The sequence below is a fragment of the Pteropus alecto genome, unplaced genomic scaffold (assembly GCF_000325575.1).
Source record: "Pteropus alecto unplaced genomic scaffold, ASM32557v1 scaffold111, whole genome shotgun sequence".
In the NCBI taxonomy this organism is placed as follows: domain Eukaryota; kingdom Metazoa; phylum Chordata; class Mammalia; order Chiroptera; family Pteropodidae; genus Pteropus; species Pteropus alecto.
In genome coordinates, this window is record NW_006431915.1 from 5,804,539 (window position 1) to 5,820,298 (window position 15,760).

The 15,760-nt window shown below is 34.5% G+C and overlaps 1 protein-coding gene across 2 annotated transcripts in view; it reads right to left on the reverse strand.

Moving 5' to 3' along the window:
• The window catches only part of ECPAS (Ecm29 proteasome adaptor and scaffold), a 79,214-nt gene that overhangs the window by 36,021 nt on the left and 27,433 nt on the right, over nt 1-15,760 (reverse strand). For both annotated transcript variants that reach the window (XM_025041521.1, XM_006906098.3), the window contains exons 8-19: nt 15,617-15,698; nt 13,372-13,491; nt 10,252-10,337; nt 9,947-10,025; nt 8,120-8,169; nt 7,025-7,091; nt 6,823-6,945; nt 4,916-5,019; nt 4,386-4,509; nt 3,317-3,397; nt 2,093-2,318; nt 1,594-1,685 (exon numbers count right to left, since the gene is read on the reverse strand). In XM_025041521.1, coding sequence (XP_024897289.1) covers nt 1,594-1,685; nt 2,093-2,318; nt 3,317-3,397; nt 4,386-4,509; nt 4,916-5,019; nt 6,823-6,945; nt 7,025-7,091; nt 8,120-8,169; nt 9,947-10,025; nt 10,252-10,337; nt 13,372-13,491; nt 15,617-15,698 — 1,234 coding nt within the window. The remainder of the gene's footprint in view (nt 1-1,593; nt 1,686-2,092; nt 2,319-3,316; nt 3,398-4,385; nt 4,510-4,915; nt 5,020-6,822; nt 6,946-7,024; nt 7,092-8,119; nt 8,170-9,946; nt 10,026-10,251; nt 10,338-13,371; nt 13,492-15,616; nt 15,699-15,760) is intronic.

Consider the following 15,760-nt stretch of genomic DNA (forward strand, 5'->3'; position numbering starts at 1 on the left):
CCTAACATTTAAAATTAAAAGAATAAATGATACATTATATTGTTCAGTCTATTGGTATCCCTGAGAAAAGAATACAAGCTATTATTTCAAAATAAAAGGTGAATTATATACCAAAATCTTCTGTGCATTTTCATCAAAGATACTAAAACAAATGGAATTAATACACAGATGATCTAAAATAGAGGTCAACAAATGTTTTCTGTAAAGTGCCACATAGGGTTTGTGGGCCATATGGTTTCTGTCACATCTCCATTCTACAACTGACATGCAAAAGCAGGCACAGACGATAGATAAACAAATGAGAATATCTGTGTTCCAGTAGAACTTTATGGACATTCTTAATTCTCACATGTCAGGAAATGTATTCATCTTTTGATTTTTTCAGCCATTTAAAAATGTAAAAACTATTCTTAGCTTGCAGGCTGTATGAAAACAGGAAGCTGACCAGATTTGGCACAAAGACTGTAATTTGATGACCCCTGATCTACAAGATCAAAAGTCAAAATCTTTAATATCATTTTGAAATCAGAAAATATTCACAAAAAATTAAAAACCTTTTAAACTGGAATCAATTTCACAACAGCAGATTTTCCAGAAAAGTACAAAGCTCACATCTCTTGGTAAATTACATTCATTCTTTCACACATAAAGAGATAACCTGTACATTTTACCATAATAATTCAGGGTGCATTTTCTGAAAAGAACTGCATTATGTAACACATGAGGTATATAAAACTATATGGGCCATACATACACTAAAAAAATTATTCATTGTTTAACTGAAATTCAAATTTAACTGATCACATATTTTTATTTGCTAAACTTGGCAATACTTTTGGTGTGACCATGGGACAAGGACACTCTCCTACCTGACTGGTGGGAGTGTAAACTGGTACCACTCACATGGAGGACATGCACTACCTATCAAAATTGCAAAAGCACACATCTTCAACTTCTGGGGAATCCACCTAAAAAATACTTCTTCATATTCAAAATGATGCACTGTTCATTGCAGCAGACTGGAAGTACCCTAAATGACCATCAGTAAGGACCTAAATAAATTAAGGAACACTCGTACACTAGAAAACAATGAAGCTGTTAAAACAAAGAGGATGCTCTCTCTCTAGTTATGTGTTAACGGAGAATAAAATAAAAATAAAAAATGCTTATTTTTTTCATGTGAGTATATGCATTAAAAAACTCAAGAAGATACACCATGTATAAACAAATGATGACCTATATATATTTGTCAGGTGACAGAAGAAAGGGCAGGAAGTTGAGGGATTCGGGTAAGTGGGAAGCAGTTATGGAAAGAAGACAATTTACATATTTTTTAATTTAAACTATACAAATCTATTAAACTTTTAAAACAGAAAAATAATGTCTTACTCATATGACTCAATTTATCTTGCACTCTCACTAGATGGATCATTGAGACGATAACCTACATGCTTCTCAATAAGCCTTTGATGATGAGAGAATTTTCAAAATGAGCTAAAGGCATAATAGGTCATAGGAACTGGCAGGAAGATGAAATCACAAGACTGACATTTAAAATATACAGAATCAAAAAGAAATATGCATAGAATATACCTTTATCCATTCTGTTTTGTCTACAAATTTGGTAGCCAACTTTTCCGGATACACTGAGACAGCTTCCAAGAGACAGTACATGACTGGCAAACCTAAAAAAGAAAGAATTCAGAACCATTTTAATTTCAAGAAAAGTGATAAACATACAGGGATCGCGAAATTCTTTTAAAGCTTTAGGAGGCGTTCTCCAGTTCTACAAAACAAAAATAAACCTAAATACACTATGTGATTCAATACTGCAAATTTAGACTAGTTATCCATAAAAAGATGTCCCATTCTTCACACCCCCTTATGAAGTAAAAATATATTATCTATTATTACCATTTCTTTCTGAAAAGAGAAACAGTATATCAGAAATGAATCAGATCAGTTTAGAAAAGAAAGGCTAATGTTCAGTTACTGAAGAGAAAATAATTTTGCTATAAATACTCGATTGAGTTTAATATTAGATTTTTGCTTAAGTGCTTTAATATCTATCCTCGGAATCACGACCTCATACCTCCAACACCTGCTAAGAGCTGCTGAAGCAGGCCAATGTAGATCTGAACAGGGTTGGTTTCTCCACTTTTGGAAGAAGATGAGGAGGCTGTCGCCTGGTTGCCTGACATTAAAGTCCGTATATAGCGTCCAATGGCTGGGGCATGATCTTGCATATCAGCCAAACTCTGAGAGGTGGGCACCACTCCTGCACTGTGAGCTAGGCACATTCGTAAGTAGAGAACTATCTAAAAACAGAATGAATAAGAATACAAGATAAGTTTCTCGAAAAATCAATGTGGGAAGGTATTCTTCAAAGTGACAGTTTCCAGTTTTGATTCCCCTACCCTCCTTCATAAAGCTATTCATAATCCTCACAGAAGCTGAAAAATATGACTCAATATGTTAACTGAAATTACCATACGAAGCAAAATTTACCTAACAAGCTTTTATAAATCCAAAGAGTATTTTTAGTGGAGTTTAATGGAGTTAAAATGCAAACTCAACTTCTAAAGTCTAATATATCACAATAAAAATTATTTTTAAAAGGTGTGTGTGTGTGTGTGAGAGAGAGAGAGAGAGAGAGAAAGAGAGGAGGACAGGGGAGGGGAGGGAGAAGAGAAAGAGAGATACTGAGCAGAAACCTGGGGCAAATGATCTATTCCTGTGGAACTCCAGTTGTATTTAATCTCCACTGACACAAGAATTTGAGAATATGGATTCAAATCATCTACAGAGAGTAAAAACCTCTGATATAAACTGGCCACTGAGGAGTCCTCTGGATCTCTCACCTTAGGACAGGCAGAAACTACACTGTGAGTATTCTTCCTCATTCTGAACATTATCATCTCTTCTCATTTAATTAATACAAATCAATGACCTAAACAATAGAATTTCCCTTATAAATGTGACAAATGAATCTCTATCACTCTCCAACCTTCAAAACTAGAAAACTCAAACAACTCTGACATATTGTTGGCTTTAAAATTTAAATCTAATTGGCTGTAAAATCCTAATAGTAATCAATGCAGAGCATCCACTTCTTTCAATAAGAAAATCTCACTGAGATAAATATACAGACTCCACTATGAATTAAAACAATACCAATTACCAAATACCGTTTTTCTAATAACCTGGTTTATGGGTTTAATCTAGAACACAAAAAATTCATAGACATCTCTTTGGATGTGACATTTTCATTTATAATCTTTAGAGAAAGCAAAACAGAAATAAATGCCAGTCCTACCTCTCCAAAGGCTGCTGGGTTAAACGGAAGGACAGTGGTGCCAGTCATATACTTGGCTGGAGTTTTCATTCGGTGGGAAGCCTAAGAGAAATAAGCCCCAAACACGATTACTGAAACATGGTGTCCATGTCCCCTTCCTCAATTCAAAAATAACTGTACTTCTAGCTACATTATTGTTTGCTACTGTTTATTCTAGTCAAAACATCTTCCCATTAATCATGCTGATTATTCATGTCCCTCAAATCCTAAATGACAGATGTATTATCTTTTCTTCCTCATGTTTTTTCCTGGCTTGTTTAAAAACAATAAACCTACTCCAGATATCTACTGACACAGTCACCCCAGGCCACTGCATGTCAGTTATTCTTATTAATAATGGAGGCAGGAGGAAAATAGGAGCACAAAAGCATCTTCTGACCACAAATATGACAGTGCTATGGAGTAGAAAATCATGGTTACTTAATACTGAACTCCTACTCTCTTAAGATGTCTATGTGAGCAAAAACCTAGGACCACCAGCACAGGCGGAAGGCAGTAAGGTATGCCCCAGCATACTCAAAGAAACACTGATGTAAAAAGTAGGAAAGGATCAGGGCTGGGGGTTATGACTGCCAATACTCTGTACGATCTACCAGCAGAGAACACCGTGCAAAAACAGGAGACTTGCAAAAGCAGATGTGATGTTCTTTTATGACTAGGGTAGAAAAAATGTGAACTGCTCCCTGAAACAGTCTTCAACTTATGGTGCCCTAAATAATGCCCTTAAAAACAAAAAGGAAATGTATTTTTAAGCATGTCTTGCCAAGAGAAAAAATTTTAAGCACAGCCAAAATGTTAAAGAACATAAAAGAAACTGTAAGCAATTCAGATCTGGGTGAAACAAATCAATTACATTTAAGAATTATATTTTTCTCGTTTTGTATCTTTTATTGTAAATATTAACATTGTTAGAAACTACTACTATTCAACATTTAGCGATAACATTTTAAACGTGTCATCTAAAATACGTATGCTTATTTTCATCATCCATTACATAACTCAAACTATCATCTAAAGTTAAATGTCATACCTTTTCTTGGATATAATATACCATTTCTGGGAAAGAAGGCATCTGCTTAGAAGCACTTTCTTTTCTGTTTTTACCAGGAAGACACCTTAATACTCGCTGTGCTTCTCCATGAACTTCTTCCCGTCTTTCAGAAAGACAAATAAGAATAAACTTCACCAATTGGAGAATAATTATTTGAAGATTAAGAACAGTAATTTTATCTGGCAGCTGGGATTCTGAAAAAATGCCTTAAGCAGATTCTTGGCTATCTAAGCAAAGAGTCATAATATATATTATAAGAAGTTACTTCTTTTTGGAAATTTCATGAGATTTGAAGAGTCACGAGGCTTGCATTTTTAAATTTTACCCACCAGTAAAAACAAGACAGGTTATAACTACAAGTCTGTATCATATCAAGGGCCATAATTTTAACTGTTTAAGAAATTGCTTCTAAATGCCATAGACTTACATTACGAACAACATACATTTTAGTAGTTTTCAAATAAAATTAAAATGAACCCAAATTCGAAGTAACACCTTTTGAAACTTACGGATCTCCTGCAGCTAGTAAGAGCAAATATCTGGAAGGTATATGATCTGAAGGAAACACCGTGCTCGCAAATTTCACAGCCACTTGTCGAACTTGAACTTCAGGCTATTTGACACATAAACATGCACACACACACAAACACACACAGATTTAAAAAAAAATTACAGACAACTCGTTCTAGTCAAGATAAGTCATCTTAACTGCAAACAATCAAAATTTAAGTTGCTATTTCAATAAATATGTCTAAATAAATAAAATTAAGATAAATCATTTGTCCAAGATTTTTAATCATGTTGTTTAAAAGTCTTTGGATAGTGATATTACTTAAAAAGTACTTTTATGATCTAAGAGGACCCTCCAAGTAAAGCAAGAAAACCCACAGAGACCATAGTCAGAGAATCTCTGTACAAGCATATCCTCAGCCCGACCTTGAGACCAAGGTCACTATGACAGTTGATGCCCACCACCTGTTTCCCCAACTCTCAAACTCTCAGTCACATGAGTGAAATTTGAATATTTTACAGGGAACACAAACAGATCTCACTTGGAATCCCTACAAATATGAAGCAAAATACCCTCCTCAACTGTTCCAGATTAGCTCTAAAGTAAAAACTGACTCCAAGATAAAGTTTCAACTACATAAGTATATTCAGTTAACTTAAATAGATTAATAATGTATGACTACAAAGCTCAATCAGAAAAGCAACTGCAGAATCTATTTGATGTTTAAGCTTTATTCTCATGTACTTTCCCCTTAGGCCATTCCTCCAGTCACAACATGAGTGAGATAGATGATACTAAGAAATAGATGCTGTCCCCCTGTTCATTCAGGTAGTCTTCCTTGAGTTACTTTAAAGAGCAATGATATTAAGGATAGTCTATGTAATTTAGCGTAGGATCTGGTTGCTTTAAATATAGTCTGAGAAAAGAAAATAAATTACCTTTGACTTGATAATATTGTTACATGATTCGATCTACACAAATATAACCAGTGCCACTCCTCTTCATAAGGTTACTTAGAAAATTTTTCAGTATTCTATTCTATTCTAATGAGCTTGCAAATAAGCCTATAATTCTTTGTCCATGATATATGACCATGAACCATGTACGCCAAGTGATTTAACAATGGGACTCTATATATAACAAGCTTTCTGAGTGAACATAATTATACTGTCATATTTTAATAGAAACCAGATACCTTTCTGAACCTTAAATAATTCCCTTAATATAAATGTACTAAATATGCCAGCCAAATCTCAGAAAACACAATTTATATTAATCTCAATAATACTTTTGACATCATTCCCTCTTTTAATCTTCCTCTCTACTCCTAGAAATGGAAGACAAAAAAAACTAAAGCAAATACATAATATATTATTTTATATTGTATATTACATGATGTATAAACATATATATGTGTATATATTCAAAACTCTACATTAAATGCTCATGAAAACCAAATAAAGAATACTAGAAGGAAGATGAGTATGTATGCTGATACTGGCTTACTTACTACAGACTCATTTTGATATATCAAATTTGTCTTTCTTTCTCTCTGCTTTTCTCCCTCAATATTACCTATAGAACTCTATCCACAATGGACCGCAGTACACAGCTACCACTTAAGACAAAACACTTCCAACTTGAAGAATATGACATTAACAACAGTTTTTCAACATGGAAGGCTTTAAACATAAAGTCTCTGTGAATATCACTACTCCTCCTCCCCTAAAATAAGATTTCCATCACAAAGAATTAAAAATACGTATATCATAAATCACAGTCCATGTAAAAGTAAATATTCCTCTTAATTATCAAGACAGTTAAGGAGAAAAGCAATTCAAATTTTGTTCTTAAAAATGTAAAATGCATATACTACCAGCCACTGTAGTTCAGAGTTGACCCTACCTTTATTAAGTACGAAGCCACAAGTGCCTCCATGAGAGTTCTCTGTGCTCCTTCCAAAGTACTGTAAGCTCCAACCATCATAGATAATGCTTCTTGAATAGCAAGTCGAGTCTCAGGCTCTTCCTGTAAAAGATAATAAAAAGTGTTTCCCGCCCTGTTGGGTTTCCAAGTGAGCATCCAAACTTCCCAGGTATTTTCCTACCTTACACAGGGCTTCGAAAAGCTGCTGCACAAGAGCTATATCCTTAGTGAATAAATGGGGCATTCGACTGTAAGAGAATACAAGATCATCATTACTATCATTTCCATGATACGGAAGAAATGAAATTAAACACAGATTTTCCTGAACTTGCATTTTCATCTCTGAACCATGTCAGCATCATTAAATTACCTAACCAGAGGGCAAATATTTTTATAATATTTAATTCATCAGCTGTCTAATCCAAGTAACCCTTGATTAATACATACATTATCTACTCTTTATTACAGTCCATGCATTCAGTTAACATTTCTGATTTTAATATAAAGAAATAGATAATTAAAACCAAACTGCTATTTAAACTAAAGGCTATCGTGATAAGGGGCTTTGTTACTTCATGCCAAAAGAGAAGAGACAAGGTCTGCTGACAACCCTGCACTGTATCAGTTGACCTGGGGTGGCTTTTTTTCTGAGCCCCAAAGATCATTTCCCTGCATAGTACAGGAGAGCAAGACCTAACCTACACAGGTCAAAAGAGAACCTGTGCCAGGGTGGAAGCAGCACCTGGGTTCACCAAAGATGTTGCACCTCTATCTCCCTGCTTTGAAATACAGTAAAGGAAGAGGAAACAAGAAAGAACTGGAAGCAAGAAATCATAATAAGCAAAAGAAAAACATCCATCTTTGGGAACAGGGTCACACAGAATCATAATATAACACTATCGAAAAAGAGAATCATTAGCAAGACCTTGATTATGGGGATTATAAAGACTAGTAGAGTAAGTAGCAATAAGAACACTTAAGGTCAATCAAAAATCTCTGGAATCCAAGAAAATGTAACCCATTATGACACAATCCACTTCAAAATTTCATCGAGACTACCATTTAATATGGTGACATTATCATCAAATCAAATGTAAGTTAAAATGTCTCCCATCATTTTCCTTCTATGAGGAAGACATTTCTAAACAACCTATGGCCATTAAATACATTTCCTTTCAGAATCACAACAAACTTATTCTCCAACCATTATTAAGTGCCATATAATTTTTCTTAGTTTACCAACAGAGTATCTCTCACTGAAAAAGAGTTTACTCACCTGGAGAGTTTTCCAACAGCTGAATATGCCATTGACAGTAGCTTAGGGTCCTTGGAATTAAGAAGAAAAAAAAAGAACAAAAAACAGACAAAACAAAAAACACAGTAAACGGCATAACCTTTTTGCTACAATTACATGCATTATTTTGATCCTTGGTAAACCTGGTATCACTCTGCCTAACTACGCGATATTAGTATCTGAACGAAACAAACAGAAAAAGTCCAAACCCAGAATTCATCACACTACTTAAAGGAAAAACAAAACCTTGCATCCCCAACTCACTCCAAAAAGAAACTGCAGTGGTCATAGACAAAAAGGTTCTCTTAGTTGGTGCTAAGTTCAGGATATAGTTCAACACTGTGTAACCTGCAAACACCAAAATTCATCTTCAACACACTAGGAAAACAGCTTCTTAACTTATTAGAAAATTAACCACTCATCCAACAGACTAAAGTCCTCCCTCTTCCACCCAAAATTGCAGTAAGCTAGGGAATGATTCTTTTTAAACTCTGCACTGTAAAAAACGGCTTCCTCTTGTATCTTCCACTATAAAAAATTAAAGGGATCAGAGTCATCAAATGAATGAGGTTGCCTCCTCAAACAGAATTTTACATGGTTTAATGAAAAACAATATTCTGACTACGCAGAACAAAGTAACACTTCTGTAAGTTGAAGGACACAGGATTCACCTTTCCACACATAGATGGTCACTCTCATGGATTCATAACTAGGAAGACATGCAGGTGTCACCTGGAGGTAAGGGGATTAGGGCCCTATGGTTTATCTGGCCTCTCTAACCTATTTTTAAATATATAGATTTCCCTAAAAGCCCCAAAGCATTTTTATTTCTACCAACCATCCAAAGCATCTGACTATGCCATAAAAGTAATCTGAAAGTTTCCCTAGGCCTTAAAATCCATGCAAGCACTGTTCAACAGGAAAAGATAGAAGAGCCAGGCCTAACACTGCCCCCAAAGCACAACTGTACAATGAACAGCTTTTCACTAGTAATAACATCTACTAACGTGCCTTCACTGAGCTGAATGATTTAAGTGTATTTCTCATTTAATCTTCACAAAACCCAATTAAGTGGTATTATTATTTTCTAATAAAGAATGAAGGTCTAAAGAATTTAAGTAACTCACAGAAGAACAAAACTTGGATTCAAACTCAATTCTAACTCCAAATGGCAAAATCTTAATCATTTTACTCCTGCAAACATGCATTCAAGTTTCACTAAACCTTTGGGAAATAATGTTAACTAGACTTCTTGAAACCTTATTTTTAAGCAAATTCTCTTAAAATACTATAGATGGTGAGAGTGATACAGTAAGGACAAACAGGATTTAAAACTCTACAATCCAAAGAATCTTCATGCTACTTAGCTTAATGAATCAAAAATTTACTGAATGCATGTTTTGATAGAATTCTGAATCAGTAAAATGTCTGCCCCCAAGAATCAATACTGTTTCACAATATAAGCAAATACAAATATAAATATGGAAATAATAAAATTTAACTAATTCTTTTCACTCCACTTTTGTAGAGTGCTAAAAGTAGAATAAAATGTATTTGCTTTTAAAGATGTTATTTAAAGAAATGATAAGACCCCTCAAGATTCATATCAGTTTTTAACACTTATTTCCCCCAAAAAAGCAAAGGATGGCAGTAATTTCTGATATCTGTACCACTTCAAGTAAAAAGGTTAAGAAATAATGGAACCATAGCAAACTGTTAACTAAATTAACATGTAGACCAGAAAAGCTTGTAACAGAAAATACTTTAAAATATAAAATGTTAACAAAAGTTAAAAGACAAGTCACTTACTTCTTTATATTCATTGATTAACTTGGTGAGGCCATTCAAAAGCATTGGACCTAATGGCTTAATCTTGATTTCTGGACAACTTTAAAAAAAATAGCACACATACACAAAGCAAGATAAGAATCTCATAATTACATATCTTTTCAGATAATAACTAAAGACATAAGTGAAATAAGTCAAATAACCTATTAAAATCTGAATTTTTTAAAAAATAAGCAAACATGATTTCTCCAGGTAAGATATACTTGAATCATTTGATCACTCCAACAGCTTTGAAACTTTACAGTCAAGTAGCTCCAAAAACTTACGTTATACAAATGTGATGTACAAATTGCAGGGATAATGTTCTTAATTTTGAATTTGTATTTGTACCAAAAAGTCCATCATATACAACCTATGAGAAAGGAACAACTGGTCAATAACATTAATTAATAAGAAAAGCAATTGACTATTCTCAAATATTAGGAGTGAAAAGCACATCTTTGTACTACACCTTGTTCTTCAAAATAAATGCAGTTCTTTTTAATACACACATTTTAACTGACAAACTTAGGAACCCAATCAGTAGCTCCAATCAATAGTCTGTGGAGTAACAAACACAATGGTTGACCTCACAAGTCTACAAAAACTTGTGAGTCTACCACTAGGAAGTCACAAAGTTCACACTGCAGTGGACCACCATTCTGCCAACTCCATATCACACAGAGGACATTAGCAGATAAGATCATTTGAGGGGAATTAGGTTTCTTAATTACATATAGTCATTCGGAAGAAGTTCTTTAAAAAAAGCTTCATTCTAAAAGTGTATGGTCAGGGCATAGGTTCTCCATGTGTGGTGTAACCATGTCTAGATGGCAAAAACTCACAGAGTAGATGAAGTCTGGGCAGCACCCAGATGGTTCAGACATTAAACATCAACATCAAGGAAATCTAAACTCAAATGGGAAAGATATAAAAAAAACCTTTTAAAAATTCTCCATACTTTTTCCTAAAACTACTAACAGTGTTCCCGTCTTAACAATAACATGTGGCTGGACACAGTACTGAGCATCTGCTCCATAACCAACACTACACAAGGTACTGTGGGATTCAAAAAAGATAAACACTGCTATCAGGGCACTCAAGATCTTCTTGAGGAGTCAAGCACGCATGTTAAAAAGGACATAGGACAATATATAATCAAGTGCTACATTATTTGGCAAAGACTTTTTTTTTTAGAAAATTAATGTGATAAAACTATATTATATAGAATAATATACTAAGATAATACAAGCAAAAAATTAGAGCACTAATGATTTGTGGGGAAAAAAAAAACCCATAGCGTACACATTATATGTGAAGAATTATTATGTTAGATGATTTCATATGTTCAAAATTAAGGTATGGAAACATGTGCCTAGTTAAAGGCATTGGTCTTTGGAAAAAAAAGAGGCTCATCTGAATGATACCTTAAAGGAAACTGTGACTGACAGGTCAAGAAGAAAGGGGTAGGGCCAATCATACATGAGAATGGTAACACAATCATTAGAAGTGGGAATATAAATAAAGAATGCTTATGGGAGAGGGACAATGAGTTTGTTTTTAAATGTATAAAATTTTAGCTGGAGACTTATTTTAAAAACAGAAATAACTACAAATAAAGTATACACCTAAAAGATGTCTATGAACATTTTGTCACAAAATTCTACCTGCTTATTATGTAATGTAGTGTTACTACAACCACATTTTCTGAACCGAAATTATCAAGACACTGTCTGGGAAACAGTACTTGGAAAGTAAAACAGAAGAAGCCTTGTAAAAATTTTATGTTTCTGGAGACAAAGAACTTGAAATTAGTCCAATTTTTGAGTACCAGATACTAGGAACAAAAGTTTTACATCCAGAAGGAGAAAGCAGCCACTTAAACAAATAAGCCTTAAGAGAGAGAGATGCTAAGGCAAGTCTACGTCCACCATCCAGTGAAAACAAACGAGTGTTCTTACTTTGAGACTGAAAGAGAAGAGGGGCAGGAAATGGGAACATTTCAGACAGAAGGGAGAAAACTCAAGGGAATCCTGACACATGAGTAGATGTTAACAAGGCTAAAGCGGGGAGAGGAGCTGTGCCAGACAGAGGGAGCGTCAGCAGTGGATGCAGAACCATGAAAACAGCATATTTAAAGAGCAACACTCTTTGGTTGGAGCATAAGGTAAAGGGCAAAGGGGTTGTGAGAGATGAGACCAGAAGGGAAATAACTGCTAACTTTTCACCATTTACTGAGAACTTCATAACTGAATAACTACTAGCCACTGTGCTCTCAACTTTCTATTATCCCATTCAGTCTTTACAGCATTGCTACAAGGTAGTTGCTACTACTCCACTCATTTTACAGATTTTTTAAAAAGTTTAAAAAAAAACACGAAAAAAACAGAAAAGCAGAAACAACTCTGAGGCTTATGTAAGATCAAAAGCAAGTAACTAATGACAAAACTAAAATGGACCCTTGAACACCGAGGGGGTTAGGGGTGCCAACACCCCACTTCCCCCATATGCAACTGAAAATCCACATGTAACTTCTGACTCCTCAAAAACTGAAGAATACTCTACTGTTGACGGGAAGCCTTATCGATAACATAATCAGTTAATTAATTAACACTTACTCTGTATGTTATATATATTATATACTGTATTCTTACAATAAAGTAAGCTAGAGGAAAAAAATGTTATTAAGAAAATCGTAAGAAAACTACTTACAATATTTACTGAAAAAAAAAAAAATGCATGTATAAGTGGCCCCATGCAATTCAAACCTGTTTTGTATAGGGGTCAACTGCATACTCAAATCTACCTGCCTGAACTGGTTATCACTTAGATAAAAGGCAAGGGCTTTTGTGGAGGGGCTTGTATCCCACATTAACAGAATACAAAGATTTCTAACCACAAAAATAACTCTAGTGGCAACACAGAAAACAGACTGGCTGTGGGCAAGCCTCGAGGCAGGGAAACAAGGCAGAAGACTACTGCAATAACCAAAACAAGACATGGAGAGCCTCAGTTAATATAGCACACTAGGCGTAGGGAGATGAAGACTTAAGAAGCCAGAATCAAGAGGCTTTTGGCCACTGCCTTCATGTGGGATTTTCATTAAGGATGACTCATTTTTCCACTTAAGTTACATCTCTTGTGGAACCACTTTTGGAGAAAAGCCACTCAGAAAAACAATAGTTTGAGAGGGATTATCACCATACATTTAGGATAAATGGTAACCATATACACTATATAGTCTACAATTTAAAATTTTTAATCATTTCTGTAGCTAAATAAACGAGACAGAAAAAGATACAAAATCTCATTAAACTTTTAGATACATCAACCTACCTCCTGAATATCCATTAATGCAGACATAAAAGGTATAAACAGGCCATTTTTCTCTGGAAAAAACAAATTACCTGAATGTTAGCTGGGAAAGTTTCCGCAGCTTGTCTAGAACGAAGGAGATGCGGAACAATCTTCAACTTGACTCTCGTACTGACTGGGTCCCTTTTCAGCTCTGGCTTCAGAACTGCTCCCTGTCAAAAACACGTTTAATTATAACTCAGCATTTAAAAGTCATTGTGACTGAAAAAGTCATGACAGAGCATCTAAATCAGTAGTCTCTCAAATTTTTGTTTCCAGATTGCTTTACGCGCATAAAAATTATTGAAGACTACAAAAAGCTTTTGTTTATACTGGCATACTTATCAATATTCACTATATTGACATTAAAACTTAGAAATTTTTTAAATACTTATTCATTTTAAAATAATATTAAGAAACTCATTACATATTTTCACAAATAACATATTTTTAAGAAAAATATCCACAGTTCCCAGAACAAAAAACTATACTGAGAGAGTAGCACTGTTTGACATTTTCTGTACATCTCTTTACTGTCTACCTTCTGCATTCAATCTGTTGTGATACATTGTTTTGAAGTTAAAGGGTATGAAAACAACCCAACTCACAGATAAGGGGATGGAAAATCAAGGATGACTTTAGCTTTTTCAAGTAATCGTGGATATTCTTTGATACACGAAAATGTGATAAATAGTTTGTTCAAGGTGAGTTGCCATTTGGACTTGAAACCCTGTCAACGAACTGTTACACATGCTGTTATACTAAATCCCACTGGTCTATCTAAGCACCCTTGTATGCTTCTGTAACATTATTGGTCATTTGGAAAACACTGGTGCACTGAGTTTAAACAACGTTTCATTATAAAAGATAAAAAAAAAAAAAAAACCACTAATCCTGTCATTGAAAAGTCAGTACTAACAAACTGTCAAGCTCACTGTGATGAATACAAGTTTCCCAACATCCTAATTTTTGCTTGAAAGCTCAACTTTTATCATTGCCAGTAAATCATGTTGTTTTTTGTCATTTTAGATAACTATCTTCCACTCATCTCAATAACCAGTCTTCCCATCTACTCTTCAGATAAAATGTTTACTGCTTCATCCATGATATTCTTAAGTAAAGCTGAGTTTTAGTCTCTCTCTCTTTTTTTTTAACCATGAGTGCTAACAGTGAAGAATAGAGTGACTGCCAGTATTATTTAGTGACACAACTTTGATTAACGCTTGGACTCCAGCAGTCGAACCCAGAATTGCTTTTGTACTATCGGTGCAAATATCAACACCGTGAAAGAAAAAAGCAAATTAATATCTTGCTTTTGTAGACCTCTAAGAGTCTCTCTGTGAATCAATGAGTCCATGAACCACACTCTGAGAACCACTAATCTAATCCAACCCTTTTGTTTTTTACATGAAGAACATGAGGCCAGAGAAGTTCTATGATAAGCCAAATCTCTCCTCCTGGGTACATTTATTATGGGCAGCCCATTCAGGACTGCGATCCCGGGAGGGGCCGCAATTCCCAATTCATTGTTCTTTCTGCTACACACACTCAATTTAATCTAACTGGAACTAACATGATTTTTAAAACAACTGTTTATGGTTTAAAAAGCAAGTGAGCAAACAACAAATAATCCTTGTATGTCTGGGTTAAGACTTGGAACACTTAAACATAGTGAACTTAAACATAACTAATGTTATTAAGCGAACATTTTATTTTGAGGCTTCAGAAGAAGAACCCACCTATTTTTCTAGATTTCAGACCAGGGGTCAACAAGTACAGCCCGTGGGCCAAATCTGACCCACCATCTGTCTTAGTAAAGCCTGTGAGTTAAGAATAGTTTTTATGTTTTCAAAAGATTTTTTTAAAAAGAATAGTATTTCATAATACATAAAAATTATAGGAAATCCAAATTTCAGTATCCACAAAGTTTTACTGACACACAGCCACGCTCATTAAGTTATATGTTGCCTAGGACTGCTTTCGTGTTATATCAGACTTGAGTAGTTGCAGATTCACAATCGTAAGGCCAGGAAAGCCTAAAATATTTAGAGAATAAGTTTGTTGATCCCTAATCTAGACAATCATTATTTAAGCACCTGAACTGGAATCACCAGATCAAGTAAACTAAATTACCAGAAGATTGTAATCCACCTAGATTAGCATGGTTTAAAACTAATATTTCCTATGGCACAGGTTCAACTTAAATCAAAATAACTAGAAAAAAAGTGTTCAAATATATAGAGCAAATGTCAAAAAGTACTTTTTATGATGATGTGAGAATAAACCAAAACCACCTACCTCTTTTGTCTTCAGTGGTATATCTCCAAGGTATACCTTGTACATCTTATTAATGATGGCAGGGTTATTCCAGTCAATCAAGCTACAGAAGGTTTCAACACAGCTTGTTAAAATTATCTTTTTTCTCCCACTTCAATGATTTCA